This window comes from Pieris rapae, chromosome 11 (assembly GCF_905147795.1).
Source record: "Pieris rapae chromosome 11, ilPieRapa1.1, whole genome shotgun sequence".
Classification (NCBI taxonomy): domain Eukaryota; kingdom Metazoa; phylum Arthropoda; class Insecta; order Lepidoptera; family Pieridae; genus Pieris; species Pieris rapae.
This window is the reverse complement of record NC_059519.1, coordinates 9517448-9540201: the sequence shown is the minus strand read 5'-3', so window position 1 is coordinate 9540201 and position 22754 is coordinate 9517448. Positions and strand designations below refer to the sequence as shown.

The 22754-nt window shown below is 32.1% G+C and overlaps 1 protein-coding gene across 3 annotated transcripts; it reads left to right on the top strand.

The window, feature by feature from the left end:
- Nucleotides 1–411: 411 nt before the first annotated feature.
- Nucleotides 412–21927, top strand: LOC111001454 (cyclin-dependent kinase-like 4). Of its 3 annotated transcripts, XM_045629938.1 has the most exons (10): nucleotides 412–771; nucleotides 4912–5101; nucleotides 6884–7003; nucleotides 11151–11316; nucleotides 18683–18790; nucleotides 19207–19349; nucleotides 20186–20281; nucleotides 20800–20931; nucleotides 21295–21415; nucleotides 21774–21927. In XM_045629938.1, the coding sequence occupies exons 1-9, from the start codon at nucleotides 704–706 to the stop codon at nucleotides 21385–21387; spliced, it is 1116 nt and encodes a 371-aa protein (XP_045485894.1). In that variant the 5' UTR covers nucleotides 412–703; the 3' UTR covers nucleotides 21388–21415; nucleotides 21774–21927. The 3 variants fall into 3 exon arrangements, with proteins under 3 accessions (XP_045485894.1, XP_022127084.1, XP_022127091.1); XM_022271392.2 differs by lacking the exon at nucleotides 21295–21415 and having other exon boundaries at nucleotides 415–771; XM_022271399.2 differs by lacking the exons at nucleotides 412–771; nucleotides 21295–21415 and adding an exon at nucleotides 3965–4151.
- The last annotated feature ends 827 nt before the right edge of the window (nucleotides 21928–22754 follow it).

The following is a 22754-nucleotide window of genomic DNA, read 5'->3' as shown; positions in this document are numbered from 1 at the left end:
ATACTTTTTGTTTTTATAATAAGCGAATATTACAACCGCTTTGATTTCTGTATAACATTTAAATCTTTTCATTGCTTCTTTTATTACAGCGACTAAAAGAAGGAATACAAGGATATTATAACCCGGATTAACCCGCTTACACCTTTTTAGAACCTTTAAAATTACGGGTTTATATTTTTAATCAAACTAGTAAAAAAATAAAATAAAAATAAAATACGTTTATTTTGGAACATAAGATCTTCTAGGTATCACTTATTCCACGTCAATCAATTCGAACTTGAAAGTATCTAGTACTTTTATGATGAAATGATAGCGTAAACATTTTTAGGGTCCTTCGATTTTCCCTAGAATATGATATTTAAATGCTTATATGTCCTAGATACCTTAATATTTAATCCTGCTTATTAATTAGTTTTTCAGCGGTCTTTCAGAAGTATACCTAGTATAGTATATATGTACATGTGACCCGCGGTTGTCATGTAAACAACAGAAACTGTAAACAAACCAACGGACCTCGATCGATATATTTCCATAATTCTAGTAAAACCTTCGTGGCTTTCGTACCAGCAGCAGGCTTGGCCTAATTAAAAAATAAATGTCATATTTCAAAAAGCCGCGAAATAATTAAATGTCAAAGTGATCTTCGAATTAAAGTGTTGTTGTTCATCAAATCTTCAAAGTGTGGAACAACGTGGCTTCCTGTATGGAGAAATGGTTCGGTGATAAGCGGTTATGGTTATTTGGTAATAACCTGCCACTGCTGCCGAGGAGGTGCGCTTGAACTTTCTTTTTCAACTTTCGCGAGAAAACACAAATATTGAACACGTCAAATATGTACTATTGCCTACCTTATAATATTGTGACTTTCTACGTCTTGTAAACATGATTTAAAAAAATGATTGAGTAATCCTAACAAACCTTTGACTCTTTATAAGTGTTGATGGTTAAGGTAAATACATATTTTCATATTATTAAGAATATTCTTATGTTGTTTATGGCAAAAAATTGAAATAATTACGTGTACTCGCAAATAATTAATAAGCATAATATTTGGATTGGATATTATAGACACGCAACGCAACTTTAGTTAGATAACGAACACATCTGCAACCCTTTATTGGACCTAAATAAAAAACTTTTATTTTTTATTATATTTATTTTATTTCAATTTAATAATATTTATTTAATAACATTAATAGATTCCATACTGGCTGAAATAAATTAACTATGTTCTTTTATACTTTATAAAATTTACAATGTTATTGGGTAAAATTTGTATATAAAGATCATTATAATATAATGTACATCAAAAACGTTAGGAAAAATATGAATTATTCTAAAATATATAGTTTTACCACGATTGCGTGGCCTAGAACGGACAAGAAGAGCTTAGCTGGCCAGAAATTCCGCTATTCTCCTCATCTCTCTTTATTTTATTGTACAAGAGTATACTCTACGCAACATCTTTCATAAATAATACATTTGTACACAATGTATTCGAATAATACTCTTATTACAAAATTAATTGCCTTATAGTGTAATGAAATAAAAGTGTATCAAGAAATTCCACTACGGAAAATCGATGTAATCAGTTTATACAATTTTATCGGTCATTGTTTTGAACGTAATATGAAAATGTAATCGAAACCAACATTGAAGCATAAAAGTTTATTACCCTAGTATAATATAAATCTTACTCAAAACACAAAAGAATACAAACATTATATTATGGTGGTTATTCACGAAGGAATTTTTAAAGAATGTGTAAATATCGATACTAAGAATAATAACAAAATCACAGATAAAAGAATCATATATTCGCATGTCAAAAAAAAATTTTACTTCTATACCACGACTTATATTGAGATTCCACATTTGACATTGGCTACTGTCATTTTGTAAATATTATGGTTTAACTAGCTTAACCTTTTGTTTTCTTTTGATGTGTTCCTTTACTTTTCCCACGTTTGGTTTACCATTGACTTGAAACTGGCATAAAGTTATAACTATTGCCATAAAAAAAACTTTAAGATTTTTTCTGTTTATTTTCGAAAATTGTACATAATTTACGGTAATGATATATTAGGCAATTTCATTTTTTATAGTAAATTTTCTATACTGTGTTGTCATAAATAATGAATTATACATTAGATTTGTATACTACTGATTAGTTAAATGTTTATACATTTATCTAATCAGTGCCATTACCGTTAACCAGTACCGTTACCCGTTACTAATATTTTTTAGTTTAAATACCACAATTAATCAGGAATTAATAAATTTCATCTTAGTCAAGCTTAATAAAAATTGTAGCCAATTGAGGCTTTCTTAGTTTATTACGTAAACTTAATCGGTACTGTTATCGTAGTTAGTAATAAAAGATATTATAATTACATATTTCAAATTATAATGATAACATTGTTATGAAATCAAAAACTGTACAGATAAGTACAGTACAGATATCCTGATAACAAAATAAAAATTTAATGTTTGGTTTTTTACATCATGTTACATGGTAGGCTTTGGTATATACAGTTCACTAAAAAGCTTACGAGTTCAAATAATTTACTTGTTCTGCGGGTAAAAAAAAAACAAACTTTTTAAAGAAAACACTTTTTAAGTGTGCGACCGTGTCAACGTGACCACGCACGCTGTACGACGCGAAACGTCGGATAAATTTAATATTATGTTAAATAATTATAAGTTTACAGTTAAATAATACATAGCTTCGATCCGACAAAAAAGTATTTTTTTTAATGTGTAAAAGCTATGTTTATTAAAGACAATACTATTTAATAAGTAAAAAAATGAGGCCTATGCCTCAGATATGTATATGTTTCGTGATCATTTTTTATTTACAGTTAGCTCTCTGACGTTTGACAAACCGCGTCGATTTGGGTCTAAGGCGTGTTAGATTACCAAGAACAGGACCTGGATGTATGGACTCTTTTGCCTTTCCCAGAAGGGATAAATATTCTTTACCGAACGTAGTGTTTAATGCGTACATAGATAGAACTTCAGCCGGAGAACAAACCTCGATGGTGTTGCACGCTGAAATTAAATAATTTATTTATTAAGTCTACAACATCATACATATTACGAAATCTAATTATCTTAATATATATAAATCTTGTGTCACAATGTTTGACCTCAATGGACTCCTTAACCACTTAACCGATTATAATAAAATTCGCACACCATGTGCAGTCGATCCAACTTGAGAGATAGGATAGTTAAGATCTTTAATTACAGTCGCAATTTTAATTTATTGCAAATTATTTGTTTATTATTTGATACAATTCTAACAGATGGCGTTTAGTTAAAGGTAGTTTAGTTTAGGTCCGTGTCATGGTACCAACGTTTCATATAAGTTCTCCTACGGTTTCCCTTGATTAATTTACTACTATGTAATATAACAAAAACCTTAGCCACAGCAACGCTTGGCCGAGTCTGCTAGTAATTTTATAAAATCTTCTGTCTAATAGGTACCTACGACAATATATGTAAACATAATTTTTGCAAAAAATAGGAATTAAAAACAAATACGAGATAAGACAAATACACAATAAAATAAAATTACCAAGAATTTTTTACTTAAAGCAGAGAAAAAAAAATCAGCAAAGCAGCGAACTAGGCTCGAGAAAGGCACCCAATAATGCTTTCTATAAAACCGATCAACCCACTACCGAATAATATATCCAGCTCCGGATAAGCTGTGTTCAATCCGTTACTGTCGCGCAGAATTCGAACGATAGGTGCCTGAACTCCTAGGTTGGTTTTGGCAGAAGGAAGTTGGAAAATATTTATTAATAATCTATATAAATTATAACAGTTAAAAATATACTATACTATGGACACCAAAAACTCCTTAACAAGATTAAAACCTACGTCGGCGCAATCATTCAAATTACTCTTAAAAATACTACGCAACTGATTTCTGCCAAACCTGAAAGTGACAGAACAAAATTACGCTCAAATGAATGTTTCATATAACAGTTTTAAAAGTAATTTTTAGATATCTTAATTTAACTAAACGATGCTTATGAAGGACAAAACTTAACGCAAAATATCTATATGACTAAATTACAGTAAATAATTATGAAAGGGGAAATTAATTTGAGTATTATTGCTCCTGATGTTGTCTGTGCAAGGTACATGTTTCGGTGCGTCTTTATCTTCTAAAACGAATGTTGCATACAGAAATCGTTGGCCTCTATCAATTCATTGTTGTCTTAATGGTAATGGCTAGAGAAGATAACTATCTATGGAACATCGAAAGAGAGAGCAGTAAATAGATAAAGAGTATATTATATATCTATGGAACAACAATTGGGGGTCTTATAAATCAGAAGAGTGTTTGTTTGTATCCCAAAACCTTGGTTTCCGATAAAACAATAGTATTGTGTCTGGAAGACAGTTCCAAAAGGTTGAGTGCCAATAGAAGTGTCTGCTATCGATAATAATCGGCAACTATGAAACTAAAACGATTAAAAATATTAAACCTTAGGACTAAACTAGTACATTTTTAATTTGTTGATAGAAACAATTGCCTATCTAACGCCGGAACCCAATAATATATCCACAATCTCAGATATACAACTATCTGAGATTGTCAGACCGTGACAGTCGATTGATCTCCTATCTGCATCCCAATAACTAAACCCTACGAAGACAATCCATTTTTGGCGACGTTTAATAACAAATTAGGATAGGATATTGGCACAGTAGAACTGTCATTTTCATACAAAGCTCTATCCACAGAAACCGATCCGACCTACCATGGATAGCTTTTATCGACAGATCGCTAATATATGATAATTTTATCAATATTTGGATTAAGATTGCTATCTCAGATGGTCAAATGGATTGAGCGTTAATAATTAATAGACATTGTATAGACTATCCTTCCAGGTCTCGCGCCTCCAGCCGAGCGATGGAACGCTACGAAAAGCTGGCGAAGCTTGGTGAAGGCTCCTATGGCCTCGTATACAAGTGTCGGAATCGAGAGACCGGTGAGATAGTCGCCATCAAGAAGTTTGTGGAGAATGAAGACGATCCGCTGATACGAAAAATTGCGCTTAGAGAAATTCGGATGCTGAAGGTCGGTTTGTGAAGCCTTTTGACAATGCTTCATATAAAATATTTATGTATTTATTTTTAATATCTCAGTAAAGAAAGCCTGCGGCATGCACTGCCTGATGATCTTAGTAATTGCTTTACTAACCTTAAATTGACGTAGGATTTCTATATGTATTAGAAGCCGAGAGTAGCTTTACTTTTTAAAGTACTAAAGTACTTTATGTAGAATAAATTTTCTTTCGTATAAGTTATATATAAATAAGAATCGATAAAAACTACGTTGATTTACTCACTTACATATTAAATGATTTGATTCAAACCTAACAGAACCCTGCAGTTAAGTTTTTAGATGAGAAATTATTATTTATTATTGTAAGTATGTTTCATAATAAATTAACAGTATTTTTTCCAAACTATATAAAGTCAAACTTCGTTGCCTGCTTTTTTTATAGAACGGGGCAAACGGGCAAACGGAGTCTCACCCGATGTTAAGTGATACCGCCGCTCTTTGACACTCTCAATGCCAGAGGGCTCGCGAGTGCGTTGCCGGCCTTTTAAGAAAAGTTCGGAAATACTTCAGTGCTTATAAAAATCTATTTCAAAAATGAGTTAAGTCGGTTTCATCTATAGGCTTTTTAGTAAGGTCCACCCCACAGAAAAGTTTTCGATTCGAGCCAGTCTTTCCTGAGATTAGCGCATTCTACCGATCCGCTTTGAGTCAACATCGGGGTTTTAAACCTACCTTTTGTAGAGTTATTAAATATATGCATATGTGACCTGCGTTATGAGGCGGAAGAAAACATTTTACTTTATCACAAGATGACGTAAAAGCCCGTTCAACACCATTAATTTCTGAAATGACTTGTATTTTCCGGAAGAGTCCTTTGTTTCGTGTTAAAGTAATATTCAACAGCAAAAACATTATTAAGGTTCAAAATGAACGTATAAATTATACATTTTATTTTCGCGTATAAAATATAACAGAGAATTTATTTCTTGTTGTCGTATGGTTAAATTAACACGTCTTAATTAAACTAAAGATATTGGAGGTTTATTGTACGAATTATTCAGAATTAAAAGTGAGAAAATGATCTTATCGGTGTGTTTATACAGACTGCATGGTCAAATGATGATTGATTATAATTAAATGATGTCTGAACAGGGCCGGATTTAGGATAGGGCAACCGGGGCCCCCACAAGAGAGACTTCTTTGTTTTAATTACGACTAGTAAACAACTTTTCTGTTGATACACATATTTTTATAATATATTAAAAGAATCGATTTGGTTTCACAATAAATTATTGATTATAAAAAAAAGACTGGAAATTTTTTTCATTTTATTTGAAAATTAATTAATGGTAATTTGTTTTGATATTGTAATAGAAAAAAGTGTGTGCGTATTAAGTACACATGACAGAAATAAACCTTTTTTACATGAATTATAATCAAGTTAAAAGCCCCAATAGATGATCATGTACCAGTTATGATCACTCAGTTTACACACTGCATACGTTCTAATTACAATATATATAAATAATAAAAAAAACTGCGTTTACTGCACAAGACGTTATGCGACAGAATTGCCATCTAAAGTTCTAAATGAAACTAATAAACGGCAACAACCAATAGCGCGTATTTTTCTCGATATATTTTTCTTCTCTATCAATCGCTCGGGTTAGAAAGAGAGATCTTTTTTTCTTCGATAAAAACGCTGCACATCTTCGTGACGTTTCTATAAAAATTATACCCTCATCTAAAGAAGTTTCTCTTCAAAATGTGAAGTAATAAATATTTTTTCTTTAGAACCTGAAACACCCAAACCTCGTGAACCTGATCGAAGTGTTCCGCCGCAAACGCAAGCTGCATCTTGTCTTTGAGTACTGCGATCACACGGTGCTTCATGAAATGGAGAAATACCCAGCTGTAAGTAAGCAAATGCCCAGTTGACCTAAGCGATGTGTACGTATTATGAGAATGAACCCAGTAATGGTGCTGTAAGCACTCGTTTGGAGGAATGGAGCTTAAGGACATAGCCGGTCGTCAAACTCCAAAAAAGAACATTTTTTTCTTTCTATTTTTTGTCATCGTTTCTTAAATTAGTTATGGAAAATATATATGGTGGAGTTAAGTACTTTATGTAATTTATTTTATTATATATCGAATAATCACATTATTTTTGACATATTGAATTTAATTTATGTCGAAAATTTATATGGAACAGGATTTTCAAATTTACACGATTTATTTTATCGCAAGCCAATTAATAATCCATTTCAGAAAAAACAACAATGATAAAATTACATTAATTTAATGCTCTTCCTTGCGCACCGCAGACCATCCTCAGACTGTTAAAGTAATTCGTGCTGGGATAGGACCTTAAGTGAATTTTCAACTAAAATAGCTGCACTTTTTGCGTTTGTAGCCGGTAACATAATACCGGTATAGCAATTAGCGAAAATGCTAATTCGCACTCGTTTGAACTAAAACGAGTATATTTCGTAATGCCCGCTCACGTGTAAAATTTAATCGAATGGTTCAGTATGATCATAGTGAATAGTGTTTACTGAAACAATCATGAGGTTAGTGTTTAGGGTAAGATTCGAAACGGTTTCCAAGATTTAGCGCGAACTGTGGCTATATCTTGGAAGTCGATTCGAATCTTACCCTTGTATCAATAGCCAATAGGTACAATTTTGACTAACGGGAGTCTGACTTAGCGCTAAATCTAATTTCTTAAAACCTGACTCTCGTATGTCAAAATCCAATACATTTGAACATCACTTAGAGCTGCCTCGTTGCTGAATCTTATTAAAGTACCAATGCGTAAAGCTAACATCCATTTTGCATCCAAATATAAAATACATGGCTCCATAATGAAAATTGTATACATTTAGTTTCGCTCAAATGATTTCTAAACCAGATCAACATTGCCCCAATGCCTTAAAAGAAAATGTAGACATCACAGTCACGTGCGGTTTATTCACGTGTTCTTTAAGTAGGAGATGGGTAATTATAACATTCTTTGTTAATAACTGCTTAGCCAGGGTCACGGAATGTATAAGCAATTGTGTTAAAACATTGGAATCATATTAATGTTTATATAGTCAAGACTGATTTTAGTAAATCCATTGCCGTCTAAAACTCGCAATTTTCGCGCGTTTAACCAATTCAAAAAGTCGTTAAAGATGCATGTTAGAATGACATAGTAGATTAAAATTGGGACTGCTAATGGCGACGTGTATCTCGCTCTAAATAAATATTAAGTTTCTTATGTAAATTAAATACATTTTTGTAATGAGAAATAATGATTAATATATTACTAATCTTACAGCTAACATACATGTTATCAAAAAAAAAAACTCTTAGACGATGCAAATCAAATTACATAGATAACCAATATACATGAAACAGAAAACAAGTAAGTAACAAAAATATATTTAAAAAATCTAAATAAAACAGAAGTTTAACATTTAAAACAACAAATTATTCTTAATATTTCAAATTTAGATAAAACTCGATACGTTGGCGAAATGAAAACGACTTAAAATCTAAATCTAAAGCTTTGAAAATGCTTTTTACTATAGTTATTTATTAAATCCTAAATCACCGTGTATATACTTAAAAATACAAGAATATATGAGTTTGCAAACTTTACACACAGATCAACATTAATTTTTCAAACTAAATTTAGATGTCGAAATTAATTAAACTCTTTGTTTGAAGCTAGGTTGACACGTAGACTGTTTTTTTATAGAAGAGGGCAAACGGGCAGGAGGCTCGCCTGATGGTAAGCGGTACCCTCTCCCATGGACACTCTCAATGCAAGAGGTCTCGCGAGTGCGTTGTCTTAAAGTCTTTAAGTTACGTTTAAAACTTGAGCTTATAACTAACATTAAATAAGGGGTAATAAATCATTTATTTGCAAAGAAAGTGGTTTAATTATACAAATATTGAAGTTATGTATATAAAGATTGTAAAATTATATAAAAAATATGGTAGATTGATAGAATTAAACTATATTTTTACACGAAAGAAACATCGCGGTCATAAACAAACTTTCTTTTCACGTTTTTAGGTAAAGGAATTGAATAAAATATGTTTCTCATTCAAGGATTTTACGAACTAAAACTGTAAAGGTATTTGAAGACACACAAAACCTTAATCAATAGCGATCAACAGTTACGTAATATTGTATATGTTATTGCCATATTCATAAAGATTTCGTTGATGCAAGATCCAGCTAGCGATTGGAAGGTCGAGTTGCGAAGTAGATATAGCAGTTGTCTTTGAAGTTTCCTAATTTATATGATAACTGTTTCTGATAGAACTACGGGTTTATTTGCAATTACACAATTATTGTAAATTATTTCAAAAAATCAACTGTCGGCAAATATCTTTTTTTAAATAATTAAGTATTAATGATCTCGACGTAGATAACACGAAAAAAAGAATATAAAACCACAGCTTTTCACACTGTATATTTTTCAAGATTTTCAAAGAACACTTTTTTATTTCTGTCATATTCTCATTGTACTAATGGCTTTACCATTTGCCAGCTAGTTTATTAAATGTTTTATCAAATGACACGGCTGAATATCGTACAAACATAACTACAATTGACTCGATGAATTCTGTCCATTTATGTGAAATGTATATATATATATATTATCGGTGTTGTAAATTACAATTGAGAAACATTGCCACTCGCTTTTAGTTTCAATGTTACATTTTTAATAGAAACTATACCTATACAAGAGAACGTGAACACGTAGAAAATGAAAAAAAAGGATTGTGTGGTTTTATGAAACCACGGTAAAAGTGAAACTTTTTTTCACATTATAGACATTTAGCTCAATTATTTGGAATAATATTCTATTAAGGGTAAAAAAATCGCTGTATCAACCTTAATTTTATACTTGGAAAATTGGAATCATAATGGCAAATAATAAAACTAGACTAAGTCTCAAATATTTTTAATGAATTCTGTGTCTTAGAGAGTACGACATACATAATACTTAACAATTATTTAGATTATATACACATTTTAAAAATAGTCTATACACTACACGGTCAGCTACTGCGAAATATAGGCGCCGCCATATTGGCATTGGCTGCTATGACAAGCGGCTTCACTATCCCTACTCCGCGGCCGACCGTCACGCAACATGCAACACACAGACGAAAAAGTTTGAGACGATGATATAAAAGTTTCACATTCATATTATTTCCAATTTAATAAACTCGCTACACTTCTTATATAACAGGAAATAGCATTAAATTTAAATTTAAAAAAATATTACATAAATCAAACAATTATAAATTATGCATAACTAAAATTATGCTAATCTGATGTCTGATTCTTAATCGTCATTTAATTCTTATTAGAATATAGGAATACATCCTGTACTCGAATGAGAATTCTCGTCATATCAAGTTTATATCTATCTAATTCTCGTCATATCAAGTTTATCTCTATCTAATTCTCGTTATATCAAGAACAGGTTTCTTGCATCGGCTATGGAGCGTCAATGTGTCAATTGGTTTATGACGCTTTATGTGCAATTTTAATAGTTAAATGTTTATAGTGTTATAGTGTATATGTCACTGGCACATAATTTAATTATTTAAATATGTTTGAGGTCCTGGTCCTGGACAGAAAACTTGTCCAATTTGTGTTGCCTCCACACTAACTTCTTTTCTATTTAAGTTTATGTATACAATAAATAAGTAAATAAAATAAAACATATGTGCAATTCACACGTGGTAGAAGTGAAACCTTGAAAACAAAGTTTTTATTATTAATCATATTATATAAATTAAACATTTTTCACTATCTAAATGTATTAAACTTTTATTAAAAACAGTATATTTTAATGATAAATATTAATTTATAAGTTTAATATAATAATATCGTATAAATAATATTAATTATTATTTTTTTAATTAAATAATTACTTTTCCCGTTAAATGTAAAAAGTAATCGCAATCGCTTAAAGTACTCTTTCGTCTCTTTCTGTCAAATTGTTCGTGGAATAAAAAGAGACTGATTTATGGGTGCTTTGTCTTTTAGGGCTGTCCCGAGCTCCTGTCAAAGCAGATTATATGGCAGACGCTTCAGGGCGTGGCGTATTGTCATAGACACAACTGCATACATCGAGATGTGAAGCCGGAAAACATTCTGCTGACCAGCGATGGTGTGGTCAAGTTATGCGATTTTGGCTTCGCGAGGATGATCAGTGCGTATTCCATTCAACTCCAACTCAAAATAACTTCATATAGTACACTTATAATAACACCAACAGAAAAGATATTAATTGATTCTAAATTTACTACCAGTTCGCAAGTCAAGGGCATTGTGGGTAAGAAGAACTGGCAAGATACTGTCCGCCACTCTATTAATCGACAAGTTTTGGGTCATACAAATTGTTTGAACTGGAGCAAATCAATCCCAAGAATTAGGATCATTTAAATAGTCGTCAAATTTATAATAACCTTTATCGATTGATTTACGTTACGAAACTTTTGAATTTATTCATATAACTCTATATCCTTCTACTTATCACTCTTTAGAGGTTTACCTTCTGGAGTCTGGTTGGTACACTAGATTAGTTCTATTTCGATTATTATACTAGTAAAAGTCACCATTTATTTTTAATAATTAAAAATTTATTGTACATGCAAGACTTCTTGAATATATTGACCAGATAGTGTCAGAATATTTAATTCAACTGATAACTTCCATACCAGATTCGTTTTGATTAAAATAATTTATTTATAATAAAAAGTGACATATTACTATAATCCTTTCATCGACAGATTATAGATAGTAGATCCTTTGCTACTAAGCTATTTATTAAATTGTAAGCAAAGCAGTTTAGTAGTAAATAAAATACTTCCCAAGATTAAACCTATTTCAGTTTCCTTTTCCTTACCCTTGGTACCTTCCTCCAGGTGGCACATGTTCTTCAGAATACTCAGTCCACACCATGATCCCTTTTGGCGTGGACGTCAGAAGAAGAGCCAGTACCTATTTATTTCTTTTATTATATACTAGTCAATATAATAACTGTGAATATCATATGCCATCTTGTCTATAGTTTTAGTTTGGTTAGTTAGTTAGGTTTTAGGTTAGTTATTCAAGCTAAACTATAGTCTATCATTACATAGACTATAGTTTAGTTTTGAATATTTTAAACTCAGTACTGCCTAATTTTAAAAAGAAAACTGATTCACTATTCAAAAGTGTGTTTTTTATAATACAAAGGAGCCCACGTACAGGTGGCTCACCCGATGTGTGATGCTGCCCATGGACACTCATAAAGCTCACAAGTGCGTTGTCGGCTTTATAAGAATTGGTATGCTCTTGAAGGACCTTTTGAATTGGTTCGGAAATACTTCAGTTGGCAGCTATACGTAATATTTTGTCAGTAGAAAATATTTGTAGTTCCAAAATATATAGTAACAGTCTAATAAATTATTATGCCCCATTTTCCCGCCCTCGCGGCTATTATGTCTACTTGTATTAGACCTAGGCAAGCATTTAGATGTAGCGTTGAGATAACCCGGTTACTTATCAGTGATCAGCCTTATAAATAGGTTAAAGGTTAGATGTACTACTTTTAGTGGTCGTAATTACTGTAGACAAATTAAGGAAAAACTTTAATAGAAATTACTATTTAAACTGTTCGTTATACTCTTTTTATATGTCGTAGCTAAATGGCTCAATTAGTCGTTCAATCAACAGCCTAGTGTCTTAACTAAACAGCGCCGTTCAACTAGCAATCGAATGATGTTCAGCTAGGCAAATAACTTGAATCGATGACGTCACAATACTTGCCTTCATTTGTATTTAGACCAAACTGGCAAACAACAAAATGATGATATTCTCCAAAGTTTTATGAAATATAGAATAGAAGAGTGACATTGACACATATTGACACTAAGAGTTAGTGTAAGAACACTAATAGGGACAGGTGTAAGAAATTGGAGGCCTCCACTCTGTCGGAGGTGGAGAACTAGTCTAAAACTTAATGACATGGACTTAGAGTAGTTTAGTGTCAAATTCAAATTCAAAACAGAAATATACCTATAATATATATATATATATATATTACCTATACTTTTACATTTGCCAGTTCTCAGTGTAGTATTCGAATAAAGGCTATTTTTGTTATTAATCGAATCGACATTCTCATCATTTATATCTGTTAAATGTGTATCTTTATATTTATATTGAATATAAAAGTTTAATTATTATTTACGACAACCTTTTCATGTTTTTACAACAAATTTCGTTATTAAATAGATATTTTAACAATAACTACCTAATAATTATTATCTATATATAGCATAGACAAACACTCCACATAAAACAGATTAGGTAAATCTAACGCCCGTGACCCGGTGCAATCTATGGTTAAATGTCAAATGTAAGTATTAAGTTGTGTAACACTGGCAGAAAACCTTCGCAAGAAATAACAAATTTATTCCAATACATATAAAGGTATACAAGATACCCCGCCATTATGACTGCTAAACGGATTTTTATAGTTACTCGATTTATAAGGAAAATATTAGTTTTATTATCTATTTTTACGTACGTAATATAAAATATATACAACTCTGCGGCTATAGGACCTGTTTAGCATCTGTGTGTTAGTCATTTATAGGTCTTGTTCTGTTTGTGAATGTATTCTTTTTATGCGTTGATAAATCTACACACAGATCTAAGTAAAAAATAAAGTAATAGTGTATAGCCAGCCAACTCATAGTCAAGATATGTACGATTAAGACTGTAAAATATATGTTGTATATGCGATAAATGAAATGCATTGAGGACACGCTTATTAAGCCAAGTTTAAAAGGCAATATCGTAATGTCTAATCGAGTAGATGGCCTACCGTATAATGTTTAAAGTATACAAAATAACCGTACATTACAGTGTTTAATTAACGGATGATTATAATTTAGTTCCAAGTACAGTTTTAACAAGCCGAACACATATAGAAACTGTTCAATTACTAATCGACCACCTGAATACCAAAATAAAGTTTTATTAATTATTATATTAATAGTGTCGACATTAAGATTTTTTATTAATATGTATTATTAATCATATTTATTTATAATTTATTAGCTTATTCAAAAACATACACATAAAAAAAACAGGTTACAAAATTTATAAGGCAACGGGCGGCCTTATCGCTTAGAAGCGATTTCTTCCAGGCAACCCTAATGTGGAACAACAAAAAGAAACACCAACAGAGGGTGGAGTATCATATTTTATTTTGTTTATGCTAAACATTACCCATGTTAAACAGAGACAATCATTTATGAAATAAGATGATGTGTGAAAATATGAGAGTTTAATCCCGGTTTTAGTGATATTTGCGGAGGTATTTCTTCTTTTTCTTCATGTCCTATAACCCCTAGGTGGGGCAGAGGGCGTCCACAGCGAGTCTCCATCCCGTTCGGTCTTGCGCCTCGTGTTTCACCTCGCTCCAAGTCTTACCAGCTCTCTTTGCCTCGTCCGCTACTGTACGGCGCCAGGTTTGTTCGGGACGGCCAAGCCTTCGCTTTCCTTGCGGGTTCTAATCAAGCGCTTGCTTGGAAATATGATTGGGATCCCTTCGGAGTGTATGGCCTATCCCATTCCACTTGCGCCTCTTGATATGCGACGACTTTGGGAAATACGAAAGAGGGGCCTCCACAATAGGGATTTTAATAAGAATCTACATTTTCCCAATAAATTATTAATTGGAAAAATCTACTTATAAATGGACATTTTATTTGTAAAATAATTTGCGGGTAGATGGCTCCCACTGCTTTGTCATCCCAAGGATCGCAAATCCTGTGTAAGAAGCGAATCAGGCATTTTGCTAAAACCTGTGGTCAAATGATGAGATTTGAGTTTTTTTATATATATGTATGTAGAAATTTGTGTTTTCCACGAATATAAGGAAATCGCTGAATATTTATAGTCTGTAGAATTTATTATAAATGCAGTAATTTATTGAGCACCGCAATATTACGACAAAAAATGAAATATGTACGACCTAAATGTTATGTTGATGACACCATACTTAATGTCCAATGTTCATAGCTTTTCAATGCGTAAAAACTTTCGTGATTAAATTATTGCAATAAAAAATATCAATGTCGCTACACCCTATTTAGGTCTAGTCCGTTTTATGATCATTTGTAAATCTAATAAGTAGGTGATCAGCCTCCTGTGCCTGACAAACTCCGTCGACTTTTTTCGATATAAGGCAAGTCGGGTTCCTCACGATGTTTTTTTTCGCCTTACGACTACGAGCAAGTGTTAACTGCGCTCATAGAAAGAAAGTCCATTGGTGCACAGCCTGGGTTCGAACTTACGACCTCAGAGATGAGAATCGCACGTTGAAACCACCAGGCAAACACTCTCTCAAATTATTACAATAATCCTTAGAAAAATATTATGGTCCTAGTTTACTTCAAATCCTGGTTGGGCACATGTGTTACTCATGTGCGTAGACTAATGTAAACTTTCGTATAAATAAATGATCAAAGAAATGGATGTCATCATGGGAGTTGTAAATACCCCATGGCACTTAAAAACGGTATCGTTTTATTAGTTTAATGTACATTGTCACAAAATAACTCTTTTTAGTAGATATTTACAAACTCTGTATGAAAACGATCCGAATTGATCACTTTATCGAATGAATACAACATTTATTTAATTATATTGATAACTATATACACTTATGAACGTCAATATTTAAACAAATATACTAGATGTAATTTATATAGAAAATCTTTATATATAAAACAAAGTTGTGTTAGTTACAGTCACTGAACCGAACCGAGACGAAACCACCGACAAAGAGATAACTAATAGGTCTTTTTCGGTGGTTTAGAACTACGAACTACGAACTCCGAATAGCAGAATAAGTGAAAAGTATCGGATAAATTATCGAATAACAATAAATAAATGTAATTTTACTAATTCATGCACCATGTGGTGCCATCTGTTAATAAAACTACGCATCATTCATGTCAGTTCAAGAAATTCCGATTTTGAGGTGAATGAAGAGATAACTATTTGATCTTGATCGAAGACATGTGTTACCTCATCAAAAAATGTTTTATATCAGAAAGTGCGGATTAAAACTGTTTAAAACTGCCATTCTTCTTACGCAATGGAAAGCAATAAAACATTTCTGTATTTGCAAAAAAGTTGTAAAACCGTTGTTATTAAGCGTTCGTTTCACGCACATACCTATACTTATATGTATATATTACAAGGGCTGTTGATGTATACATATACGTAAATGTATATATTAACAGCCTTGTTTCCTCATTTACTCGAAAACACGTATTAAATTAGTAATTTTCGAATTATATAGATATCGCTCTCACCACTTCATTTACATAATAATAAGTATATGATTTATAACTACGTATTACAAGTCAAACGTATGGTAATTGCGGTTCACTTGCTGAAACTACATTGCCATAATACTTATATTAAAATTCGTAGACCAATACTTTTTCCGCGAAAAGGAACAATCTAATTACTTTCTAGGCCTATAATATAGACCTACGTAGATGCCATAAAACGAAATGTTGCTTACAATCATAGAATATTTTTGTGGACTTATAAAAATATTTCGAAAATGGAATTTGTATTTATTTTTAGTGTTTCCGGTGGGACAGGAAATCCATAGATTAAAAAAATGGCCTTGATTTTATGGTTTTCCTACTCAAGGCCACGCAACCTTCACCTTATAGCTAAACATAGCGGTACCAAGGCCGCTACTTGCGGTTTTTTGTTCGATCAATTAATCATGCAAGAGATATTTTTGGCTCAAAGAAAGTTTAATAGTAGAATAAGCCAAACAAATTCGCTTCATATTTTACATGAATTCTCAATATCGCAGTTTATTCTTTATGGTACTAAAATTGAGACTCTATAATCTAGATATAGATAACCTCCAAGTTAAAGATCTATGGTCCAAGGCTATGTTTAAGTAAAACAAAGGACGTTTCTTGTTTTTATTTTGTAACAAGAATTAAGACGTTCAAGGTTATTTGTGTGACATTTAGATGGTATTGACCTGACAGGGTGAATGTTTATCTGTCATATGTGTGCCATCGACTATACTAGCAAATGAACAATATTTTTTTCTTTAAGTTTATAGTACATACTCGCATATTAGTTGATACAATCTGATCATACGCCCGCTACGGTTAAAAATGAAATTATATTTATGTTTTTTACTTAAGAAATGTGAATAAGTATGTATACCTATTATGAGGTTGCCTAATACATTTAATAATGTAAATTTAAGTAAATGGACTTTTAATGTGTAATGTACTTTTAAGTTAATTAAGCTCCTTGAAATTATTATGTGAATTCTTACGGTATTTTGTATACTTTTACTTTTTTATTGTATGTACCTAGTTCCCAAATATTTATTCCACTGAATTTTGAATTTTCAACACAAACAATTTAATATGTTGTGTAAGTTTAAGCGTACAATTTTATGATCATAAAATTGAACGCTTACCGCGCAACTTCAATAGCAATTTAATTAATCAACGACATAAATTAGATGACATTTGCCCTCCCTAATAAACGTCAACACTACAACTCCATATAGCGTTTTGAAGCGCTTGCAATTTCATAGTACCTACCTAGGTAGTACTGAAAATGTTTAGAAAATGAAAAAACGGCTTAATGTAGAAAGTTGCCAATACTTTTATTGTTTTTCGAAGTAGTCTCCGTTCCTCTCTAACGTCGTCGCATTTGATGGAGCCACAGAAAAGCAGTGGGCCCATTCTACCTTAGGGGTGTCTTCTATGGCATTTTCGTAACCTCATCTTCAGGACTCCTAAAGCGAATTCCTCGAATTTTACCTTTAGTTCTTGGAAATAAATAAAAGTCGCAGCGCGCCAGGTCATGGTTGTATTGCGGGTGACTTATCTCGACACCATACGACGCCATATTCAAATAATCAACAGTACGTTTTGTGGAGTGCGTTGAAGTATAGTCGTGGTGAAGGAGGATCCTGCTGTCGATTTCTTTCCAAGACAACAGACAAACAGCGATTGACATACCCGTCTGCAGTACCTAACTGTCCTTCCATCTTCTGGCACAATTGTCGCGAAGTGACCAATCAAAGAATGAGGAAATCATCTTTTTTCCTTTCTTTACCTTAGTTGGCCGACCCTTGAAAGGAAACACCCACTGAGCTGATTGTCTTTTGGTTTCTTGTTCGCAATGTATCCAGCCAATTGTAAATAGAGGCACGAGATGGGGCTTCATTAAGAAATGCTAATCGCAGCCTATCACAAATAAAATTTTCTCGCGTTTGCCGCCAATTCACAAAAGCAAATGACAAATGAATGCAATGTACTAATTGGTTACCAAAGAGTTCTAAAATTTAAATTCAAAAAAGTTTTCATGAGCAATGTTTCTAACTGGCCAGTTATAAACATTTTTAGTGTTACCCACGTATGACAACAACTTATTAAAATTGGAAATGCAATGGAAGGTTCGTAGTAAGTTGGTTATTGGAATTATTAACTAATAAGAAATTCCGTCAACATGCCCAGGTCCAGGTGAGAGCTACACGGATTATGTGGCGACTCGGTGGTATCGTGCACCCGAGTTGCTTGTAGGAGATACTATGTATAGCATGCCAGTTGACGTATGGGCTATTGGTAAGTGTTTTAATCTTGTGTCTTCTTGTCAAAATCCGCCAAAGGAGATTTATTTAAATTAAACTACTCGTGAGCACAGTGTCTGAGAAACGGCACCAGTAGATTAGACCACCTGGCAGACTAGGAGATCTGTTGGAATTTTTATATACGGTTAAAAAAGATGCTGTAAGCTCCGGCCTGACTGATTAAAGATTCACCAAACCAGAAAAAATAAAATTTCTATATGATGTACCTACATTTCTACACTTGTATAGATCTAATTGTATTACAAATGAGAAGAGATATATGTAATTAGTCAGTCTACCCTGATGTCGATTGATTCTTTTTAAACATAAGCTTGCCAAGGAATTATTATTATTATTTAGCTTACATGATCTTTCAAGTTACATCATACAGAAGCATTTTTACTATTGCAGGCTGTGTGTTTGCGGAGCTACTCTCAAGTGAAGCTCTTTGGCCTGGGAAGAGTGACTTGGACCAGCTGTATTTAATCAGAAAGACACTTGGAGATCTCTTGCCGAGGCACATGACGATTTTCTCACAGAATTCTTTTTTTCAAGTAAATATTTAATAAGATATTGATGATTGAGATTGTCATGATTCATGTGCACTGTTTACTTTTTGTTTTTTTTTTATGTAACCTGTATCAGTTTAGTTTTTTTTTATTTCTTTTTGTTTCTGTTAAGTATGTTTTTTTCCCCTATTTTATTATTTGTAATATGTATTTTTGCACTTCTTGCCTACCTTATGTAATATACTCATAATGGTTGTCTGGAAGAAATCGCTCTACAGCGATAAGGCCGCCAGTTGCTTTTCATTAATTTTTGTTTAATATATTCTTTTTTTTATACCTTTTATGTAGTGCAACGAAGTGTTAATAAATAAATAAATTGTTGATTGGTGAACGAAATTCACTCCTAACTAACATTTCAATAAATATTTAAACTTTATCACAGTCATTTGCTATGAAGTTTTTGCAGGCACTACAAAATAATAATTAACTTCTAATGCTTCCATAATACAATGTTTTCTACATTGTATTATGGAAGCATTTAGAGACGCCCCTTCTTGTTTGGCTATTTCCATGATGTGACTTGATTTGTCCATCATCACTTCCATTTCAATTTTTTGGCATACGTATGAGTCCATTTAAAAGAATCACCATAACTTAATTTCGATATTCCAAAAAATTGTTGGCAATTTTCTATAAAACTTGATAAGTGAAACAAATATTATATCATACATAACACATCTCTATCATCTTTAAAAAGGTTTTTTACTGATTTAAACAATGTTCTATATTTACGCAACTCGACATTTCGACTGCAGCAGTGTCGGTTTCTTTAAATTAAATTTTAATAGTAAAATTGATATTATTATTTGTTAATATTTCAGGGCTTGGCATTACCAGAACCGACAACAGTTGAGACACTGGAGAAGAAAATCCCATCTAGATATGCGAATAATGAATTGATAGTCGACTTTTTGAAAGTAAGTACTTTCGTTTTTTAGATAATAAATGTTAAGTAAACTTTTACGTGAAGCAATAAAAGTTCCAGCTTTCCAGAATGTTCGTTTAAGTATTTTTTTTTAATAGAACAGGAGGAGGCTCACCGTTTGGTGATACCGCCGCCCATGGACACTCTCAATGCCAGAGGGCTCGCGAGTGCCTTGCCGGCCTTTTAAGAATTGGTACGCTCTTTTCTTGAAGGACGAATTGGTTCGGAGTGGGTGGGCACCTCAGTGGGCAGCCTTTATTAATATATTTGTAATCGTCTAGTCAAGTATTTATAAAATCACGTAGTCCTAATCTGTTTTGCTGGGATGCCTTCAATGGAAGACAACGCATCATCAAGATGCAGTGTTATGAAAATTTAAATGGAGGTATTATAAAGGGATAACCTTGATATTTACGATTTTTATATTCGGATGAATTTCCATATACTATAAACCGGGTTGAGAATTGTAATGTACATTGCTCTGTTATTAATAAGTGGGTGACATTTTAGAGATGCTTAGACAAAGACCCAATGATGCGTTGGAGTTGCGAGCAGTTGTTACGTCATCCGATATTCGAGAATTTCCTCTTCACCGTTCCTGCCTCAGATCATGATGAATACGAGAGGGTTAGACGTCAACAGGTAAATATAGATTATATTTATTTAATGTTACTTTGTCTATGTAGTTTGTTGTAGGTTTTTGTCTTCAAAGTACAATGACATAAGCCCCCGTCCCCCCTTATCTTGTCGAGAGTTGGTGCGAACTATAACATCTGTACGTCAAATACTTGACGAACACGGAACAGATTTCATGGTTGAAGGATTGCGTATGCATTGACGTATACTTCGTTTAATAGAGGGAGTTAATAAATATACAGAGACTATCAAGCTGCACTATAATTTTATATATTATGTACTCGACTATATATTATACATATATAATTTTATTAAGTATATTAGTAATTTCTTCTTAGCACGATAATTAAGTACATTGTTTAAAAACAGCAAGAATTCAATGCAAAATCTCGAGCAATGAACGAAGAAATGTCTACTCTAGCGACTGACATTACTGTTTCAAAGAAAAGTAAAGGAAAATGAGCATAAAAAAAGCATTTCCCATAATGAGGTACTTTACTTAAAAATATGAAACTACATATATTCTTATATAAACTTTGGAAAAACAGGTTTTGAATAGATTGTCTTTAGCCTTAATCTTATTTCTGTAAGTTGATATATTAGGTTTAGGAAATACATAAAAATATTTATATGTAGTGTGTATATATAACAAAAGGATCCATTTAGATTAGTTCTATTCCAAAATAAGACCAGTTAGTATATAGTGTATATGATGACAAAATAGCATTTTCATAAAAATTACCTTATCCTTGTATGTAGCACTGAACTAAGTTTACCATATGTTTGACTTGTAGAAGATTAATACTTCCGAAAATACTCATAATATACATTATATATTGTTTTTGCAGGTACAATCATCCCCATTGTTGCCCCAGCTCATAGTGAATGAGAGAAGCCAGCCAAAAGGCAAAAAGACAGACCTGGATTCAAGAGGACACTTACCGACTATATGACTAGCACCATGGCATCGTATTTAATTAAAATTAAATGTTTATTCTATTCTATTCAACTTTTTTTTTACAAAAATCCTACATGACTCCATCAATCAAGTGTAAATCACTACTACTTTAAAGTAAACCTATTGTATTTTCTAGTCAAGCATTGCGATTATATATGAGGTGTGAAGATGTTAATAGACACCAATGGTAAAGAAATTCTTATTAATTTATTTAAATTGTTACCTTTGACCCATGTTAAATAAAAGAAAGATTTAAAATTTAACAAATTTACTTACAATTGCTACAACAAGAAATAATCAATACATTAAGCAGTATTTACACCCAGTTTTCAAATTCATCTTCATTGATTTGCCTTAAAGATCTGAAAAAATGTAAATTACAAGTACCTATAACTATAAGAAATAAAATCATGAGATTTTACTATAAATAGACTATAATATAAGGTTAATAATTTACTAAATATTGCAGTAGCAATGGTTCCAACATTTTTACAAATTTCTGACCATTGGTAAAAATGGCTTCATTTTAAACAACAAAAGCTCTAATGTATCATGTTACATTCAAAATAATAGAATTATATTTCTTGAAAGACACGAGTTTTTGCTGGTTAGTTGCTCTTATGCACCTAACATCGTAGTCTTGTGCATTTACTTGTAAACCTTAATTTATTGTATACACATACCTTCGGTAGATTCTTTCGTTCCTCTTCTTTGACAAGAACATCAACGTTTTGCAATTGCATCCACCCATAATGACTTCCAAATATTAGCGGTATCATAATAATCAAGACAAGATTTTTGTTGAAAAATTGTCGAACATTCGGCATTTTTGAAGCAATTCCTTAGATAAGCAAAATCGATTTTATTCTAG

Excerpts from the sequence above, each read along its gene's own strand:
- LOC111001454 (XM_022271392.2), top strand. The coding sequence starts at position 704 with ATGGAGAAATGGTTCGGTGATAAGCGGTTATGGTTATTTGGTAATAAC. Across the intron at positions 7,004-11,150 it reads AAATGGAGAAATACCCAGCT|GGCTGTCCCGAGCTCCTGTC; the intron begins GTAAGTAAGCAA and ends TTTGTCTTTTAG. Across the intron at positions 11,317-18,682 it reads TGGCTTCGCGAGGATGATCA|GTCCAGGTGAGAGCTACACG; the intron begins GTGCGTATTCCA and ends CAACATGCCCAG.